At 40.1% G+C, this 20,865-nt stretch overlaps 1 protein-coding gene across 2 annotated transcripts in view; it reads left to right on the top strand.

The window, feature by feature from the left end:
* The window catches only part of ABHD3 (abhydrolase domain containing 3, phospholipase), a 44,146-nt gene that overhangs the window by 22,300 nt on the left and 981 nt on the right, over window positions 1-20,865 (top strand). For both annotated transcript variants that reach the window (XM_075270621.1, XM_075270620.1), the window contains exons 5-8: window positions 2,841-2,953; window positions 11,468-11,641; window positions 15,385-15,433; window positions 19,525-19,690. In XM_075270621.1, coding sequence (XP_075126722.1) covers window positions 2,841-2,953; window positions 11,468-11,641; window positions 15,385-15,433; window positions 19,525-19,690 — 502 coding nt within the window. The remainder of the gene's footprint in view (window positions 1-2,840; window positions 2,954-11,467; window positions 11,642-15,384; window positions 15,434-19,524; window positions 19,691-20,865) is intronic.

Raw genomic sequence — 20,865 nt, forward strand, 5'->3', positions numbered from 1 at the left:
GTTACAGCAGCATAGTAATACAATATACAGTATTACAATACAAATACAGTATCTATGACATATCACGAGATCACTTTCTCTGGATTTTCCCCTTAAAATACGATGTGTTCACTTCTGTGGAATCTGAGACAAAATGCTACCATCTATACCCACTCGCTGAGAGTTCTGCAGACCCTTCTTTTCTTTCTTTATGATGGATTGAATGTAGTCTATTCAGAGCAGTTTAGTATGCAGACAGTACCAGGCATTGGCTTCACAGTCTTTTCACTAAACGCAGACTGAAGGAGACCCGCAGTAAACCCTGGTTTCTTTGTATATTGAACTTGTGGAAACGCTGCTCTTAATTTGTACATTTTCAAGATCAAATAAGTATTCATTGCTTGACGAACACATCGTCTTGTTAATTTAATAAAGACATTAATAAACGAATGCAGGATGTTTAAAGAAATTGATTTTTTTTAAGTAAAAGAACAGATCTTAAGAATTCCTAAAAAACAAATGAATGGAGACTTTCACCCCGCATCAACATTCAAGGCCATCCTATCATTAATATCCATAAATGTCATTGCTCTTCAGCCATCTTATTCTTTTCTTTATATCTAAATTGACCCAAAATTTTGTGCTGATCTTATTTGCTACATACAGTAGAATTTGGAGCCACCACTAGTGCGATCTTACTGTGTATAGTTTTATTATTGGATTCACAATATACAATATGCTGCTACACTCTCTCTAGTTATGGTTGTAGTCATCCAGATCACTATGGCTTAATACATACCCGTATTTTCATATAGCTGTCATGTACTGTATGTATGTACATTAGGAATAACTCTATTTCTTGGCATTCTGTGACTTGTGTTTGGTATTTTTAGCAGCTTTTAACTCTACCAGAGCTAGTCCGTAAAAAATATCTGTCTCCTACGTAGATGATATTCTGCTACGCTGTAACTATATTTCATATACAGAGAAGCATTGACAGTTTGGAAGACATTATAGAACAGTGCCAAATGGAGTAGCCGTGAATCCATTGAGACCGTAAAATACTCGCCGGTAGCTGCAGCAGCACATCTGAGCCTGTGTCTGTTTTTATGTCCTGACCAGATATATTACAACATTTCTTACATTTGCTTGCAAAGTTTGCTGAAAGGTTATAGTAACTATTCAAATCTATATCTTTACAGGGCTCTATGTCTATTGGAGTTCCAAATGTTATAAATATACAATATATAAAGACATGAATGTTGGATCTAAAAATGACATGTATTAAAAGGTGGACATTCTCTTTAATTGTATCATCTTAAGGATGTACATGAATCTGAAGAGATATCATTCTCCGACTCCCCCTAGAAGGCAAATAGTTGTCATTTTCTGACTTGCATCTGGCCTAATGCTGCTACTTGCGGTGGACTGTTTGAACAGAGTCCTGAACGCTTATATTACAGAATTTTTTCATAAGCCATTGTGTAAATTATATAATAATCAGAGGTAATTTTGTCTGGCGGTCATATCCAGTTTTTCCGGAGCAGCAGGTCTGAGTCATCTAGTTTATAAACTAAACCACCAGCTTTACCCTGGCAAAGCATCATGAAGCTTTCTGAATCTTAGGAAGCTTTTTCTACCTGGAGAATAAATTGTTTCACATTGGCTTTAGATGTGACCATAATGCACAATTGTGACAAGCTGTAGCAAATCCTTATTAACATGGCTCAGGCCCATTCACCAAACAACCCCACAGAGCGGCAGATACGATAATCAGCTTGAAATATCTTGGTATGTTAAGCGCCTGCTCTGTGTTTAACGTCTGTCTCCCAAGGTGTTAATCCCATATTAAATTTAGATGTTCTCTGCGGAGTTCCTGTGGCTGTGAAGTACTGTGATAAAATATATGAAGGTGAAATATATGTTGGCTTACAAGGAAATCTGTTCTCTCTAATGAACTGAAGATTGTCTATTTGGAGGGCACATCGTCTTATTGTGCTAATGAAATGCATCCTGACACTACAAGGAGGTCTCTAGAGATCTGCATGCGGCAAGTCCGGATTCCGGAATCCTCCATGTAATTTATAGTACAATACCTAGATATGACAATAAAACTAGGCTATGTTTAACCTGTTAATGTCTGCACAAAAGCTCTCATACACATTTACAAAGATCCCATAGGACATTTTTATTTTGTCGCTTTAGCCAAGGGTCACACAGGACAAATAGACTGCAGAATTTCCAACTGCGTGTAAGTGGCAAAAAAACCTGCAGGTTTCTCTCCAAGCTACATCCTCAGCTTCCAAACCTTGCACAGGTAATTCCTGCAGCAATGATAGACATGCGGCACAGGTCACCAAACTTCAGGTTCATTATGATGTCCTCTCACCAGTTGCACCCACTACTTTATTAATATCTGCTGACATGCTAGAATGGCCCATAGGTTGTTTGAATCATTTTAATCCCTCTTTGGCCTCTGATGTGTAATAGGAATTGAAAGGTTAGTTTATGGGGTGCTACTGACAGGATCACCTTTAGGCAAGGAAGGGTCCATTCACACAGAGGAAAATGGTGAGCAATTTGGTGTGGAATTTCAGCGCTGAAAAAAAAGCCTCCCATTGAAGTCAATGGCAGTTTTTTTTTTCAGTGCTGAAATTCCACACCAAATTGCTCACTATTTTCCTCCGTGTGAATGGACCCTAACTTCAATACCTAAAGGAAAATCTTGCTCTGTATATTCTTGACATCTGTACATCTATGGTATGTTTTTACACATATGCTGACATACAAGCAGTAACTATGGACCTATACTAGCAGTTCTAGTATTCCTATTGTTGTGTTTTCTATTTTTCGTCTTCTAGACACCAAGAACATATTGTGCTGCTAATACAGAAGATTTGGAGACAGTCATTCAGCATGTGCATACACTATTCCCAGAAGCCCCACTTATGGCAGCTGGTGTTTCCATGGGCGGGTAAGATCCTTAATAATCTATTTTCAATCTTCTATCTGTACACTATTTCATGGCATATGTTTGCTTTTATTACATATGGATATGATCAGCTGTTTTGCGCTGAAAAATTCTACTTACTGTATAGGGATGGAAGTCTGACTGATCAGACACATGGGGTTTATTTGTAGTCTGCTACCATGTAGCCACATAAGTCTGTAGGTACAGAACGGCAGAATGATTTTAACTCAGCAATAAAAGAAATTGGCTGAAAAGGTGCACATAGCCTTTAAGCTGGCCAAGCACATTAGATCAATGTCAGCCAACATCCATAGACAATCTGCTGTATATGCCTATCCTCTGACAGCAAAAAGGATGGGACATGTTATTTAATGTCCTATAAAGCTGAAGGCAGGAGATTTTGCAACACAAGCAGCTTTAATTCCCCCTACCACAAATGATTATCCTGGGCAGCATGGCACAAGTATTAGTTTCCTGGGCACAGCTCCGGGAAGGTCATTCTGTGCAGGGGTCATGACATGCCACGTAAGCTGTAAAAAGAAAAAATACAGCATTGCAGACTTAAATAATGGTACCAAAATGTAAAAAATATTGGCCCAGATTTACGGATAGGTAGACAGTGCAAACTTAGACAGGCCGCCTGTAAACACATCATATTTATCATAGTGACTAATAATGGATGATAAATGGGGCATATATTAAGTGTCTAGTCTACATTTATACCACCTTTTAGTTGGCTAACTTGGATGTGGTCCCATTTTTGTCTTTACCAATTTTTTTTGCATAATGAATCAAAAGTTTTCCATTGGTAACAGGTCTGGAGTGCAGGCTGCAGCTCAGCACCTGGACTCTTCTTCTATAAAGCCATGCGGTTTAGCATTGTCTTGCTGAAATATGCAAGGTCATCCCTGAAAAAGACATTGGGGCAGATTTATTGTATATCAGCCTTAAGAAAGAGCCTGACTGGCGCAGGGAACAAGAGATTTATGAAGAGGCTGAAGCCAGAATGGAAAACTGGCTGCAGTTACAAACTAACATAGATTTCCACTATAACTCACACCAGAAAATTGACGTGAATATATAATGAATCTGTCGGCAAGCGAGGCATGGATCAGAGCTTGTGGCGCATGTTTGGCCAAGTTTGCACCATAATATCATTCCTCTATGCCAGAAAACTGTCTTAGTGGAACTAAATAATTTCCCTCATTGTTTGAAACTCTGGATGGGAGCATATGTTATTCTAAAACCTCTATACTGCTCAGGGCGGGCTCACACCAGCGTCTGGTGTCCGTTCTCAGGTTTCTGTCTTCTGCAGGCAGAAGACAGAAACCTGTCAGACCGTGTCCGGCCTTGAGCGCCAGGGAGTGTTTTGTGCTCTCCGTGGCGAAACCGTTTTTTTTAAACTGGACACAAAGTCCTGCATGTCCGACTTTGTGTCTGTTTAAAAAAAACTGGTTTCGCGGCGGAGAGCACAAAAGCTCACCGGCAGTCACAGCCGGACATTTTTCAAACCCATTCCTTTGAATGGGTTTGAAAAATGCTGGCAGGTTTCCGTTTCCTGCCCAGTTTCGGGGACCCCGGGCACAGATATGAACAAGCCCTGACTGCCAGGTTTCCGTCTCCTGTCCAGTTTCTCGGGCTGAAAATGGAAACCTGCAAAGCGGAGACCGACGCAGGTGTGAACCCGCCCTCAGCATTGATAGTGTCTTTCAAGTTATGTAAGCCATAGTGTTAGGATAGCAGGTGCAGTTCTGAGCCAATAGTGAGAACTAGTACTAGATACACTGATCAAAATGGCAAAACTCGGCACGGTGCACCCAGCACCCTCCAGACCGCACCTTAGCTGCTTTCATTAGTACCACTTACTTCTCCAGCCTTGCTAACCCCACCCCATCTTTTTTTGGGGTGTGTCACTGCCATCAGTTTCTAAGTTCATTTATCTTTTCAAATTAAATAGTAAAATGTTCATCTTTCAACTTCTGATATGTCTTCTGTGTGCTACTGGGAATAAAATATGGTCAAATGAGATTTCCAAATCATTGTAGTCTTGTTTTCTTTTGCACAGTAACCCAACTTTTTTTGGAATTGAGGTTGTAGGGTTATATTTTTTTATTGTCATTATTATGCCACCTGCATTTATTGAGGAGCCAGCTGACATATATCTGATAGATCTGATAAGACGCTTACACCAGACTTGGTCAAGGCCCTGGATAAGATGCGATGAGTCAATGAGTCTTATTAATTCAGGAACACTCCTCTTTGGCTCAAGAAAGGGCTGTGTGCCCAAAATGTGCTACGTTTATACCCACCTACGCTTGAAAACTGGGCTGATAAATTCCCTGAATTTGTACTTCCAAACTCGTAGATTTTCATGATCGCAGAGAAATAAATTTACTGCTTAAAGAACCCAACACTCAGAATGCAAATCTTCATACAGATGATTAAAAAAAATATATCATCTCATCGTGTCCAAGTGATTATCAGAGAAAGTGGACCCTAAGAACAGAAACCCAAACACTAGTGAGAACCTAGCATCATCATGTCCAAGAGATTATCAGAAGATGTGGGCCTGAAGAACAGAAACCCAAACACTAGTGAGAACCTAGCGTCATCATGTCCAAGAGATTATCAGAAGATGTGGGCCCGAAGAACAGAAACCCAAACACTAGTGAGAAGTTAGCGTCATCATTAGGGTTGAGCGATCGTGTTCGGAAAAATTGGATTCTGATCGGCAATCGAGAAAAATTCACGATCGCGATCGGAATCCCGAACACAATCTTTTTAGGTGGGATCGAGATCGGTACTATTTCCCACAATGCTTTGCTTAGCCTTCACACTGAGTATATAGTGTATATTCAGTGTGAAGGCTCCGCTGCAGATACATAGGAATGAATGGAAGCAGCCGACACACAGTCTTAACCCTCTGCGCGCTGCTGCCTCCATTCATTCTAATGGGAGACTAAACTAACATCTCTAGTAGCTACTTACCTCCAGAGATGACTGCTCCGGTGTTCTTCGCCTCGCTGGCCCTCCACGCTGCTCTTCTTGCCTCGCTGCCCCGCCTCCCAGGTTAGTGTTTAAAGAGCTAGGAAGGCGGGGCTTGTGGCTTAGGAGTGTTTGGGCGGGTACAGGGCGGAGAGACGTGACGTCTTCCCTCCCAGTACCCACCCACACTCTCCTAACCCACCCACAATCTCCTAACCTGGGAGGCAGGGGGCAGTGAGGCGAGAAGAGCAGCGTGGAGCGGCAGCGAAGCGAAGAAGAACACCAGAGCAGCCATCTCTGAAGGTAAGTGGACACCAGGGGAAATAAGTAGCCAGAGGATTAAAAAAAAATTCTCTGGCTACTTAGAGATTCACTACACAGCATGGATTCTAACAATTAAAGCGTTCAATTGTTAGATTCCATGCTGTATAGTGAATAGGATTGCTTTTAAAATCCGATCTCCGATTAATAAAAAAATCCCTTTGACTTGCATTGGGATCGGAATTGGGATCGAGATCGAGTTCGAATGAAAAATGATCGGAAATCGGATTTTAAAATCGATCCTGAAAAGTCAAGATCGGCTGAACCCTAGTCATCATGTCCAAGACATTATCAGAGGATGTGGACCCAAAGAACAGAAACCCAAACGCTAGTTAGAACCTAGCGTCATCATGTACAAGAGATTATCAGAGGAAGTGGACCTGAAGAATGGAAGTCCAAAAACACTAGTGTGAAGTCCAGCCTAGGAAATCCTGCTTAAAATCCATGTTTACTTCATAAAATAAAATCTAAGCATGAACAAACCAGTTTATATCATTAGTCATAGCCCAGATTACAAAGTTTAACTTCTGCTTAAATTCACATTCACTTAACTTGATATTCCTGTCTTAGCCTTTCAACTCTGAGACTGGAATAAGCATTCATCAGCAGCAAGGCGTACAGATATAACTATACAGGCTGTTATATGCCAGTCACTATTAACTGCAGCATCTACAAACCCAGATTAGAGAAAGTGAGAGAAACAACCCCTCCCTCTACATGGTTTCTCAGCCCATGCAATCAATGTGATTTCATAGTATAACAAGCAGGTCCAGTTAACACAGAATCCTGACATCCTATTACTTCAATATAATAAGCCTAGTTTCACCCCAAACAACTTTACCAGTCTAAAGGGTATATTCACACTTTGTCATAAGGTAGTCTTGTTCCATTTTTGTTCAGCTCACAGCAAATGCAACATGTGAACACAAAGTGTGAATATACCACTCTGTGCACACAACCCCTTTAATACTGAATCAAAAACATGTCAACTCAACTTAGCCCAGAACGTGGCACCATCTTCCATGGTTGGAGCTCCCTGCCCTGTCGTCTCCCAGGTCCATATGTGAATCATAGTCGGTGACCACTCTAGCTAGGAGACTAAACCCTGATCACTGGTACTGGATATGATATCATTGGATTGACAGATATAGACAGGAGGACAACATTGAGAGAGAAATGAGGAATCCTAGATGAAAATGTCATGTTTGTGTAACATTGGTTTTTAATTTTACTGCGTTCATTTGAAGATTATTGCTTTTTGTTTCTTGTAATTATATTGAATAAAGAATTCGGCAGCACAGAAACATAATGTTGCCTGATTTCCCGGAGAACTTTGGGCTAGAGCCAGTTTCTTTGTAATCGTACTCCCACTACATCCCTCTCCCCCAGGCAGTGGATTTCAGCGATACTCAAGTGCTTACTGTCTCAGGGAACAGACTGCCTATTAGAGACAAATACTCCAGTCTCCCAGTTATACATTTATGTCTTTAGTCTCAGTTTCTCTGCTTTTATCTCTTAGTGTTGTCATTTGGCTGTAAGCTGTTATTGATCCAGGACTAATACGACTTATGATTTTGTTCTCTGGGGGAACACAACATGTTCTGATTTGAAGATGTAGCAAAGTTTAACTTGTCAAAGATAACTTGCTGCAAAACCGTTGGAGTGGAGGTAGAGTTCTGTATCACAGTGTAGTTATTGTGTTAAGTGTCAAATTAAACTTTGCTCTATTTGATGCCCCTCTAAATATGAAGCTACAGTAATATTCTAGAAACGCTTTCCATGCTAGTGTGTCTGTAGGAATTTTTACACGTTCGTTCAGAACATTTGTGATATAAGATATAGATGCTTCTGGGTACTGGTTTGACAGAAAGATGAGTCTAGCGGCTGCATTCAGGACAGATTGTAGAGGGGAGAGTTTAGTAAAAGGAAGAGCAATTACCATATTTTGCGCTTTGTAGGACGCACCTGATGATATGATGTACATAGTTTTTAGAGGAGTAAAATCGGAAAAAAGTATATTTTGAACCAATTCTTGGACAACCTCTTTAAGAATAATGTCTCATAGTGCCCACCGTATAATGTCTCATAGTGGCCTATCCACACAGTATAATGTCTCACAGTAGGCCCTTTATGCACAGTATAATGTCTCATGGTGTCCCCATACACTATAATGTCCCATAGAGGTGTCCATACAGAATAATATCTCATAGTGGCCTCCACACAATATAATGTCCCATAGTGGATCCTCCGCGCAATATAATGTCCGACAGTAACTCCTCCACACAGTATAATGTTCCATAGTAACTCCTCCACACAGTATAATGCCCAATAGTGGCCTCTCCACACAGTATAATGTCTCACAGTAGGCCCTTTACGCACAGTATGCCTCATGGTGGCCCCCATACACTATAAAGTCCCATAGAGGTCTCCATACAGAATGTCTCATAGTGGCCTCCACACAATATAATGTCCCATAGTGTCCCCTCCACACAGTATAATATCCCATAGTAACTCCTCCACACAGTAGAATGCCCAGTAGTGGCCTCTCCACATAATAGAATGTTTCGCACTAGGTTCTCATGCATAGTATATCTCACAGTAGCCCCTCCACACAGTATAATGTCCCATAGTGTCCCAAATCTCCTGAGCTCTGGCGCCAATCTTCCAGACTCTTCTGGTCACAGAGACATCACGACGCAAAATGACAACAGCATAACCTGCCAGGCCAAATCCTTAACGGTGTCTGACATCATTAAGAGACATCTCTGTGACCAGAAGAGGCCGGAGAACTGGGGCCGGAGTCCAGGACAGGTGAGACTTTTTAGTATGTTTAATTGCCATCCATGGGCCTGCACAAATTACCGTGGGGTCTGGAGAGACGCCATAGTATAACGGTTTATGGGTAGCGATCCTGTAATAGTGCCAGCAGCCTTGAATTTCAGCACGTTCACTCACTTTTTCCCCCCACTTTGGATGGAATTAAAAGTGCGTCTTATAAAGTGAAAAATACAGAGGTCAAGACAAGAGTGATTCAGAATGACAATTAAGGTTTTTAATGTCCCCACAGTGAGAAAAGGGCAGATTCTGGAGATATTTTTGAGGTGCAGGTGACAAGGGCGTGCAAGTGTTTGAATATGTGGGGTGAAGGTGAGATCGGAATCGAACACAACCCCAAGGCAGCGGTTAGTAGATGATGGAATACAAGAAGTTCAGTTTTTGAAAAATTCAATTTCAGATAAAGAGAAGACATGTTGTTAGAGACAGCATAGAGAAAGTCATTGGTTTTCTGTAGTACTGCAGGGGTGATGTCACAGGATGAGGTATATAGCTGGGTGTCATCAACATAAAGATGGTTGGAAGCCAAATCTGGTGATGGTTTGTTCAATAGGGGCTGTGTAGACGAGGGGGCCTAGGACCGAGCCCTGAGGAACCCCAGCAGCAAGAGGAAGAGGAGAAGAAATAGCAGCAGCGCATGATACACTACATGAAAGGTCAGGAAGAAAACCAAGAGAGTGGTGCCCCTGGGGCCAATAGAGCGGAGCATAGTAAGGAGGAGTTGGTGGTCTACAGTGTCAAATGCTGCTGAGAGATCAAGAAGAAGTAGTGAATAGTTCCCTTTAGATTTAGCCACCAGGAGATTATTTTTGTAAGAATTGTTTCTATAGTGTACTGTGCAAAAACCTTATTGTAAGGAGTCCAGAAGAGAGTTAGCACAGAGATAGCGGATCAGGCGGGAATACACCAAGTGCTCCAGGAGTTTAGAGATGAAGGAGAGGTTAGAGATGAGTCGATAGCAGCACAGGATGGGTCAAGGGAAGGTTTTTCAGTAGGGGGTTATAACAGCATGTTTGAAGCAGAAGAAAAATATTTCAGAAGAGAAAGAGAGGTTAAAATTTTTAGTAAGGTGAGCTGTAACAGCAGGGGACAAAGACTGGTGAAGGCATGACGGAATAGGATCACTTCTGCAAGTAGTAGGGCGAGAAAAAGAAAGAAGCTAAGATGATGAGAATTCACAAGGAGGAGCAAGGAAGGGAAGGGGACAGATACTCTTTGGGGATTAGGTTATTTTCTGACAAAAGTTGTCACTTTTGTCTTTAAAGTACGTGGTCATACCTTGAACACCGAGGCTTGTGACAGATGCCTGTACCTTTGGTGTAAGGAATGAGTGAAAGGTATTAAAGAATTGTTTAGGGCTATTGGAAAGACGAGATGAAAGCGGTGAAGAAGGGGAATAAGACTCAATGAACGTGTTGAAAAGGGGTCTGGATGTCTTTATTGAAAACAAATTTATTTATACAGAATTCCTGAAGATGAGATTTAGATGTAAGTATTTATTAAGAGTGCTGCATTGAAGTCAGGAAGGCGTTTTACCCTAATATTTTACCTTAATAGGGGTTTTTGCTTTCCTCTGGATTAACACAGTAGGATGAAGTGACTGTGACTTTTTTATCCTTATCAACTACTGTATGTTACTATATTACAACTTAAGTTTATATGCAAGAACTCTGGGAAAAGTAGGGTAGCTACCTCTATGTGCATTAAAGTATACCTCCAATTATAAAAAAAAAAAGTGTTCGTAAATTATATAAATTAAACATATTTTACTAAGCTCTGTTTTCTTCTCTACTTATTAAGGTATCCTTGTCATCGACAATGTGATCGCTTGTTTACATAAGATACATCTCCATATTCAACCTCACACACAGACCTCTATGGAGAAGGGAGGGATGGAGCAGAAGGCTGCTGCTGGCTAGTTAATTGATTTATTGCCTCATTCTGTGCACAGGTAGCCTATAACCTACAACCTAGCAGTGTTAAAAGAGAACAGAGGAGCAGATTGTACCAGCACAAATTATTTTAGTGTTTTTCTAGCAACCTCCTCTCATTTTCCTCCACTCTTCATAGACTAAAATGTAGAAAGTAACTCAGTTTGAAAGGTGGGGAAGAAAATATATTTCTTTAATAAGGTATATTATAATTTTCCTGTATTCACCATTTATGCAAAGTTGTTTATAACACTGATTATTTTCCTATGTAGGCTACTAAAAAAAGACTAGTTCTAGGTTTAGGGGAAAACATTCTTGATATGTTCCAGTTGAGGCTTGGTAATTGCTGTTGACAAGCAGGTGCCATTGCTAAATCTAATCTTGCTGTATATCTTCTCTTTCTAGCTTCAGTATAAGTAATCCTCCCTTTTAAATGTATTTATAGAATGTTACTGCTGAACTACTTAGGAAAAACTGGGCGTCAGACCCCACTCCTGGGCGCGGCTGTGTTCTCTGCTGGTTGGGAAGTATTTGAATCTGCAACTCTCCTTGAGAAACCTCTTAATTGGATACTCTTTAATTACTATCTAACGACGTGTCTCCAAGCATCAATTATGAGGTGAGCCTCAACTGCTTCAACCATCCTTGGTGTTCACTTTCCATTGATGTTAGACATTTGTTCACTTTTGATCACCATGTTACTGCTTCCATATACATATGATGTACAGAAAAAGTTGAGTAAATTTGTAAAAACACTGAGCTTCTTGTGAAGATTCCTATACACAGGACTGTGGAGTTGGGGCCAGTTTAGGTGGAGTCGGAGTCAGCTAAAAGTTACAGATTATGGCTTCAAATTAAAATAAGTAATTACTGTATAATATATTATGCAATTATCAATATTGTGTAATTAATTAGATGCATAGTTTGCTCTATCTTTACTTTCATAGGAATATAATCACTAGCTTTTTCATGAAGCTTTACTGCTTCTGACTTATCTTGGCTGCCAGGCAGTTCTGAAGGAGGTGGGCTGTGGAGAAGTGAAGTTGGAGTTGATGGTATATACACACAGTCCGGTCACATTAATGTGCCCACCTGTCAAAATCCAGAATAACCCCCTTTCGTAGAGCGGACCGCTGCAAGACGTACAGGAAGAAAGGGGATGTTGTGATGATGTTCACTGGGATGTTGAGCCATGCCGACTTCAGTGCCATAGCCAGCTGCGCTAGGTTACGCGGTTGAGCATCCCATGGCGCGAAAAACCCGATTGAGGTGGTCCCACAGATTCTCGATTGGGTACAAGTCAAGGGGAATTTGCAGGCCAATGGAGTACGGTAAACTCATTCTGGTGCTCGTTAAACCACACACGTACACTGCGAGCTTTATGACGTCGCATTGTCCTGCTGGTAGATGCCATCATCCTGAGGAAAAACAATTCGCATGTAGGGGTGAACATGGTCCGCAAGGATAGATGCATACTTGTGTTGATCCATCGTGCCTTCCACAATGATGAGTGCACCCAGATGACTGATGGCACGTGCCTTTTGCGATTGGTTATTTAACGCTGACATCAAAGGTAGGCGGTGGTCACATTAATATGACTGGACTGTGTATATATATATATATACATGCAAGTTGGTAGAACCTTCCAGTTTGGTATCTTAAGTGTATGGGGTTATGGCAACTGCACAATAGGAGAAAACTTACTCCCCACTCCCTATTGAGAAAACATTCATGCTCAGCCGAACTGAAGATGCATGTGTCAGGAGAATTGGTTGTCCGCTAAACTAGCTTTTGGCACACAGCTTTTTAAGGTGTATGTCACTTTAAGTCAGAAAATGTTTTATGTAGATTGCATGTGTAACTGGCAATTGTCTGACAGGGTAAATATATGCCCTCTTATACTATTTAAAGCTTGCTATCTCTGTAGCTCTAGGCCATTGCTTTTATGGTGTGAGTGATGGAACTCACTGCCATGTGATTTGGTGATGACTGATAACTTATATGTATGTTCAGGATGGGCCTGGATGGCATTCTTGAAAATAAGAATATCTTAGATTATGGGAGCTAGAGATTTTTGAGATGGGAAGTTGATCTAAAGATTTAGTCCAATTGCTATACTTGGAGTTGGGAAGAAATGTTTTCATTTGATGGGGCAAATTGGCATGTGTTTTTTTTTTTTTTTTTTGCCTTCCCCTGTATCAACTTGCAAAGTTTATAGGTTGGATGTGATAGACTTGTGACTTTATCCAAACTTACACTGACAAGGAGAAGGTTAACAATGTATTGAACTTTTTCCTTTCAGGTTCCATATGTCACCATCCAAGAGACTACCATCATTTTATAGAAAATCATCTTGGCTATCTCATACATAAATCTGACTTGCTACTATTTAGCATATGATAAATTATGCATATTCTTGTCATGTATCTGCATTGTTACTGTTTTGCTCCTAAAAATCAAAATTTTAATTTTTATTATTTTGTAAATCCTCCTTCGGCTTTCAACACTACCTGAATCCTTCTGGGCATGCTCTCGATCACATTCAAGCATGTATTGATTGAAAGCTGATCCCAGGTCTCTTCTACAAATTGCCAATGCTGATGCATACTGATCGACTTACTTGGGTACAAATACAACTTTTACTTCAACTCTACCTATAAGTGTTCGATTGGGTTGAGGTCTGGGGACTTATCCAGTACCACTACTTCATTGTTACTGAATCATTTCTTTGCTAATCTTGACGTATGCTTCAGGTCATTTTCCTGTTGAAACATTATGGCGTCTCTTTCATACCCGTAGTACTTGAGTGTATGAAGTAACTCATCTTGCACGATACGCTCATATAACTCATCACTGAGACCGCCATCAATCCTGGTGAAATATCCAAGGCCTTTGGCTGTGAAACCACCCCATATCATCACACTTCCTCTACCAAACATGACAGTTCCTTCAAATTCTCGATCCTTTAGCCCCTTTTTCCCTCGTTTCTTCCAGACCCATTTGCACCCATCAGAGCCCGGTCTATTGACTTTTATCTCATTGCTCCTAATCACCCGATTCCAATCTTTTACTGTACACATTTTGTGCTTTTTGCAAACTCAAGCCAACGATTCTTAGGACATTGATATTGAACTTGAGGCTTCTTCACCTTTATTCAGGCCACCATTCCAGCCCTATGTACGTACGTTACATAGAGCTTATGTGGACATCTGTGATCTCACTATTATGAAGCATATGAGCCACCTCCAATGCCGTGTTTGTCAAGACAGAACTGATAGACATGGTGATGAGCCAATTCGTTGACGCCGATATTTTGCCTGGACATCCAACTCTGTTTTTAAATGGATGGACAGGCTTCATTTTGTATTCCTTAAACTATCATGGCACTTACGTGATGCCGTTTGGCAATTTTCATAGCCAAGGGACCGCTATCGATGATGGATGATGCTGTTTCTCTTTTTATGAGAAATCTTCATGTCTGATCTTCAAATTGAACCAGTGACCTTTTGCTTGGGAATCAACCTTATAACACTCTAAGCTATAAGGGAATGTGAGAACAGGTTGTAATTTATAGCATACAAGAAGAAAAAGATTTTTCCACCGCCTGGAGCAAAACAGTAACAATGCAGTTACATGACAAGAATCTGCATAAATAATCATATGCTGAATAGTTACAAGTCAAATTTATGTATGAGATAGCCAAGATGATTGTTTATATCGTGATGGTAGTCTCACGTTCAAAGCTATAGTGGATGGTGAGATATGGAGCCTGAAAGTCAAAAGTTCAAACATTGTTACCCTTTTGCTCATCAGTGTATATATCCTTGATGTTATGTTATTTTTGGGATGTATCTAGTACTGCAGCCCCATTGACTTGAATAAGTGTGATCTGCAATACCATATAGCGCCCATGAACAAGAGGGCTGCTATTTCATAAAACAGAAAAAAAAGCATTTACTTTTTTCTAATTTCAGACAACTCTGTAACAGTTTTTTCTTTATCATCTTATCTTTAATGTCACAATGTTTCCTATCCCTTTAATGAACTGTTTATGCATGTTGTTATTTTACTGCAGTGTTATGTTTGTTCTTTGATGCTCACTGGTAAAATAAGATAATTCTTATAATTAAACACATAATAAAATACTACACATAATAAAGATACACACCATATGTGATTATGCTTAATGACCATATCTGAGTGTATAGAGCATTTGTTTGCACAGATCTAATATTGTGGCTGCTCTGTACAATACAGGTTGCAGAACAGATGGCGACCCCTGTGTATTATCCACTTTATACATTAAAAGGCAAATTAGTTGATATTACTTTATTAAAGATTCATTTATTTGTTATTTTGTAGGCACCGCAGTGTACTGGAAAAACAATTTGACATTGATTATGTCATGAAGGTAGGTATGTTTGTTATATGTGAACTCGGTACAGTCATACAATCCGATCTCATATATAATGGTTGTGACTTGATCATGTCTGAATAGACAAGCAAGTGACTCACTATATTTTGAGCGGAACACTTATTTTATTAGTGCATATAGCCCACCATATAAACACCAGCCACTACTGTCACCCAGTTTTATTCACTTTTACTTTATAAGAAGACAAGTGATGCTACACATCTTATCAAATGCTTATCATGCTTATTGCAAAGTCATGGTAATAAATAAGATATTCATCTGTAACTCTATATACCCCAAAATAGTATCACTAGAAACTATAACTCTATTATTATAGGGCTGCGTTGTAGATAAATAGTACACACTTAAAGAAGACCTTTCATCTCCTCCAACAAGTCAAGTTCTGTAAATCAGTTAATAGGTGCCATTCAACTGATTCTTGAATGGTTGGAATTTTTTTTTTAGCCCCCACCTTTCCTGAGCAGTCAGTGCTGTTAGTTTTGATGCCTAATGTGCTCTGTACTGTCACAAGAGCGGTGTCAGGCAGGAGAATACAAAGTGTGTGATTCTGAACTCTGACCCTGGCTGCCTCTGCTTGGAGCTCTGAACCACACAAACACACCCTGTTTGACACTTCTCTTCCGTCTTTACAGATCTTAAATAGCACATCATGCATCAAAACTACCTGTACTTGTTGCTCAGGAGTGGTGAAGGCTAGAGAGACAATTCCAACTATGCTGGAATCAGTGGAGCAGCAGCTATTCATAGTTACTCCATCAAGTCCAATCTATAACTCTACACCTGATAGTGTTGATCAAGGGGAAGGCAAAAAACTACACAGGGTATGGAGTCAACTCCTTCCAGCTCTGTGTATTGTATAGAATGGGCATCAGAAAGGGCCCCAAACAGATGATTTGTGCAGGTGCCAACTGTTGGCCCCTCAATGATGATATAATTGTGGTCTATTCTAAGGTTAGAGCATTAAAAATTCCTGCTCAACCCCTTTAACACCATAAACACTACACCCAAATACAGTTATGCGTTTATGAGAACAAAAGGCAGAATAGCCACATCTTTGCACTATTAATAAAGAACACAGTATAAGAAAGAAGCATAAATTTAGAAAGAGCATTAATACAGGTTGATTGGATTTTATGCATGTACTCTAGCTATATAGGATCAGATAGCTGACACTTGTCCAAGCACAACCTCACTAAGAACTCTTACCACCAACTAGCCAATGCTTCACCACTGCTCTCATAAAGACCCTATTGATGGCTATGCATGGATATCATTTGTGTCATTTTTAAGGCTGGAAGTATAAGAAACGTAGATCTGTGGTGTACCGGTATATTCAGCACACTTGACCTCTGTAGGTTTGGTGGGTTGTGTGGTTGTTGTACTTTGCAAAAGCTGGTGGCCGGATGTCTAGTTCAGTAGTGACAAGCTTGATAAGTTATTATTGTTACTACAGTATTTTACTTTGGGAAAGCATGTTACAAATACATACATATTGTATGTCCATGTGTCTCCAATTTTATATACCTATCACATGCTGTATTCTAGCATTGTTTGATGACATACCATGCTTATGAGTGCATATTACACATCCAACTTTGTCACATATGCACCCATACTACGCACTAAGTATAAACAGCTTTATCTTGTATACATGTTTTAAAGTTTTAGTTGACCAAGTCTAGATATGGGGAGAATATGTTGGTATGCTGCACATTTTGTTCTTTCAGGTTTGGTGGATGTTGTGCTTGTTATACTTCACGTGTGGTCCTGTTTGATCATGTATGCTAAATACAGCAGGTGCTTTTCCATTGACAACAGTTTTAAGGGAACAGCAAGTACAATAGATCCTGTCAACCATTATCTGATATATATAACCAGCTTTATACTGAATATTTTCCTATTAAAAATCAATCTGATCATCATTAAAATGTCATTATCTGGACTCCATTTAGTACAATAGTGCTATTGCTGCAGAAACAATAGTGATTGCAATGTTTTTACCAAAAGCTTCAAAATAAACTATAAACTATTAATGTATAATGGAGGCATGTTTTCTATAAGAATAAAGTTGCATTCTGTAGTTCATTATCAGAGAAGCCGGGGCCAGAAATCAGTGCTAATAATATATCATGATCTCTCAGCTTCACTATATTTTGATACCGCGATTATTTCAGGTCCCGCTCCCCTCACCCCCAGCCAGCTGCTGTAGAGTAATTTTATACTTATAGGTTGTAATTCAGATAAATTGCAGCTTTTAAATTCCAAGGACATCTCAGAGGTTCAGGAGTGAGAGCTGCTCCTTCAGATCAAGTCCCTGTTCTAGCTCCCCTTCTATAATGTTTATTTGCCTTAATAATCTCTATAGAAAGGAGTTGGCTTGATAAGGCCACCCCTTTAATTCAGACAAGTGTAGCTTTAAGTGCAGCTTTGACAGTCCAGGTACAGCCGAATAGTCACTGTAGTGTGTAATCTGCTTCGCATTTCATCAGAACCTCAGAGGACTGGTCCGGGCCTCTACCATGCTTTATACTACAGCACTGCTTGACAGATTTGCAGCACTTCAGAAAGTAATTTATAAACTACCAAAGATGAGAGGATTATCAGAGGATTGCCACTTATGATTTGCTGATTCCATTGAGCCCATTGTACACTTGATTTTTTTTTTGGAGAGTAATGTTATTAGTTGGGGCAAGTGTCCTGGCACTTTATTGGCCTGGGGGTCCTTGGCTTTTGTGGACTCCCATCCTCTCTCTATCCAAAACAATACTCTATTCATGTTATACTTTTACCCACAAGACAGATCATCGATATAGCTAACAGTTTGTTGACAAAACAGCAGAAATAAAATTGACTAGGCCCAATGGTGGTGCTGAGGTATTCAGGGCTGACTCCAGCTCCTTCATAAATGGCGGACAGCCATGGTTAGTCAGAAGTCATAAAGCTTAACTAATTCATGAAAAACCATTGACTGAATTCCTGTGCAATTAAATATGCATCTATTTAATGATACAATATTAAAAATGTTATAATATATTTAAAAATAATTCATCATTTTAGTTTGAAGCCAAAATTAATAACTTTATTCCAACTCCAAATCCGACTCAGCCCAAAATAGGTCCCCACTCCATCTCGACAGACCTGCTAGGCTAGTCTCGCCCTGCTGAAGAGTAGAGTAATATGGCTTCCCCTCCACCTTACCTCTCTTCACTGTTCATTCATTTCAGTACACAGCCATCTATCATAGAGGTTCGGGTTTGGGATGACAGAAGAGCTGATATCACTCCTGACTTGTGTCTTTTAGTAAACACATGAAGTAAGGCTAAGGCCCCACGGGACGTCCCGCAGCAATAAAGAGCTGTGGGAAAAACCGCAGTGAGAACGCATCGTGGTTCTTCCCGCAGCACTTTAAACAGAAAGTTCGCTGAGTTTTCCTCTGCTGACTTTTTGTTACAATTTATCTACGGGGAACTGTTGTCATTTCCATAGATATACGAGACATGCTGTGATTTCCAAAACCACTAATGTGTTGGAAATCGCTGCGTGTCCACACCGCAGTGTTTACCGCAAAGTGGGTAGGAGATTCGCATGAATCCCATCCACTTTGTACTGTAAAACGCTGCGATTTTTCCGTATGCGTATCCCCCGCGGGCAAATTGCAGAGTTTCCATGAGGCCCCGGCTTAACAATTGTGGAGCATCTTTTCTTACAACTCTGCTTTATACCATTCCTCTATTACTACTCCTGAATATTTAGGAATAAGTTGATATCTGGGTGTTACCATGCCACTTACTATATACGGGTACAGACGCACCCCAGGTAGTAACACCCAGCTGTCAATTGCTTCATAAATTTCTAGGCGGATTGGCACAATATAAAAAAATGCTCCAATTGTTATTCCATGAGGGGTACAGCTATGTACTAAGACAGATGCATCAGGAGAAGTGAAGGCTCCATCTATTATATGTTAGAGAAACTATATTATTCTAACTATGATCTCAGCAAATAATCCTCAATATACATCCAATCACGTTGGGCTTGACTATGTCTGATTTCTCTTTACCTTATAGGCGAAGTCCATTAGAGAGTTTGACACAAGATTTACCTCAGTAATGTTTGGTTATCCAACAAATGACCACTATTATACAGATGCCAGCCCATGCCACAGGGTGAAATCCATTGAGATCCCAGTGTTATGTCTGAATGCTGTAGATGACGTCTTCTCTCCTGGACATGGTGAGCTTATACATGTAAACAGCACACAAAAAGATAAGATACTTTCTCTATCCCATTGGTATCTTAAGATTCCAAGGTCTTGCGGTACAAAAACATATGCTAGCAGAGGAATAGTACATAGCCTCAGTATATATCTATAGGTTTATAGCAGTGCCCCTTCCTGAGGTATGCCCATGTATATGCAATTGTTTGGTATCTGGATCAATGTACTGAAATAGATTTGATCCATTAATTCCAGTATTATTAAAGGGGTTTTTTAATTTATTTTTTCTTAGAAATCCCAATTCCTCCTCACTGCATGAGTTTGAATGGGGCAGCAACTGAGCATGAGCAGGGATGCGTCACTCAACGTCTATGGGACTGGCTGACATAGCTAAGCAGGGTCATTGGCTTCCTTCATTAGGCCTGTAGACTTTGAATGAAGCGGCCACGGGCATGCTCAAGCACCACCGCATTCTCAATGCAAACAAGGAGTGAAGTGGAATGAAGGCTAGTGATGGGTCTCATATTCTGTGGGTAAATGGGAAACAAGCCCTCTTTAGTTACCAGGGACAACAAGAAAACTTACTCTTTGCTGCCTACAGTAAAAGATAGAATATACAAATCACAGATCTACTGGTAAATGTTTTCAAACCATATCAAGTGCTTCATAAAAATGTATGCCGATCCAACAATAGTGGACACCGGCCTCCTCCTTTCTTTCACCAAGACTCTTATCTCTAATAGCAACCATATCCTTATCCAGCCTCACAAATAGAAGTATATGGAGAGGAGGAGTCTGCTGGGAAAGACACACAAATAACTAAGTTGTGACACACAAAAAACTACAGTTGCTATACTGTGCTACACTTTATAAGTTAGATAGCTCTTTTGACACTGGTACATCTTTGACTATAAGGCTCTACCACGGCACGGAATGAGGCAGTATTCAATTACTGGCCAATAGCAGCCTCCTCCTCCCCTCTCCATAGACTTCTGTGTGCATTCTACAGATAAACACTCCGAATAAAGATAAGGAGAACAGCCTAATATATGCATAATAAAATATATTTCTATAATAAAATATATTTCAAAGTTTCTTCTTTTCACCTGTACTATTCATTTATAAAACATTGTTTTATAATCGGAGGTACCCTTTGAAGTCACATGACAACTAGACTTTCAAGAATAAGATA

The sequence above is a fragment of the Leptodactylus fuscus genome, chromosome 4 (assembly GCF_031893055.1).
Source record: "Leptodactylus fuscus isolate aLepFus1 chromosome 4, aLepFus1.hap2, whole genome shotgun sequence".
In the NCBI taxonomy this organism is placed as follows: Eukaryota; Metazoa; Chordata; class Amphibia; order Anura; family Leptodactylidae; genus Leptodactylus; species Leptodactylus fuscus.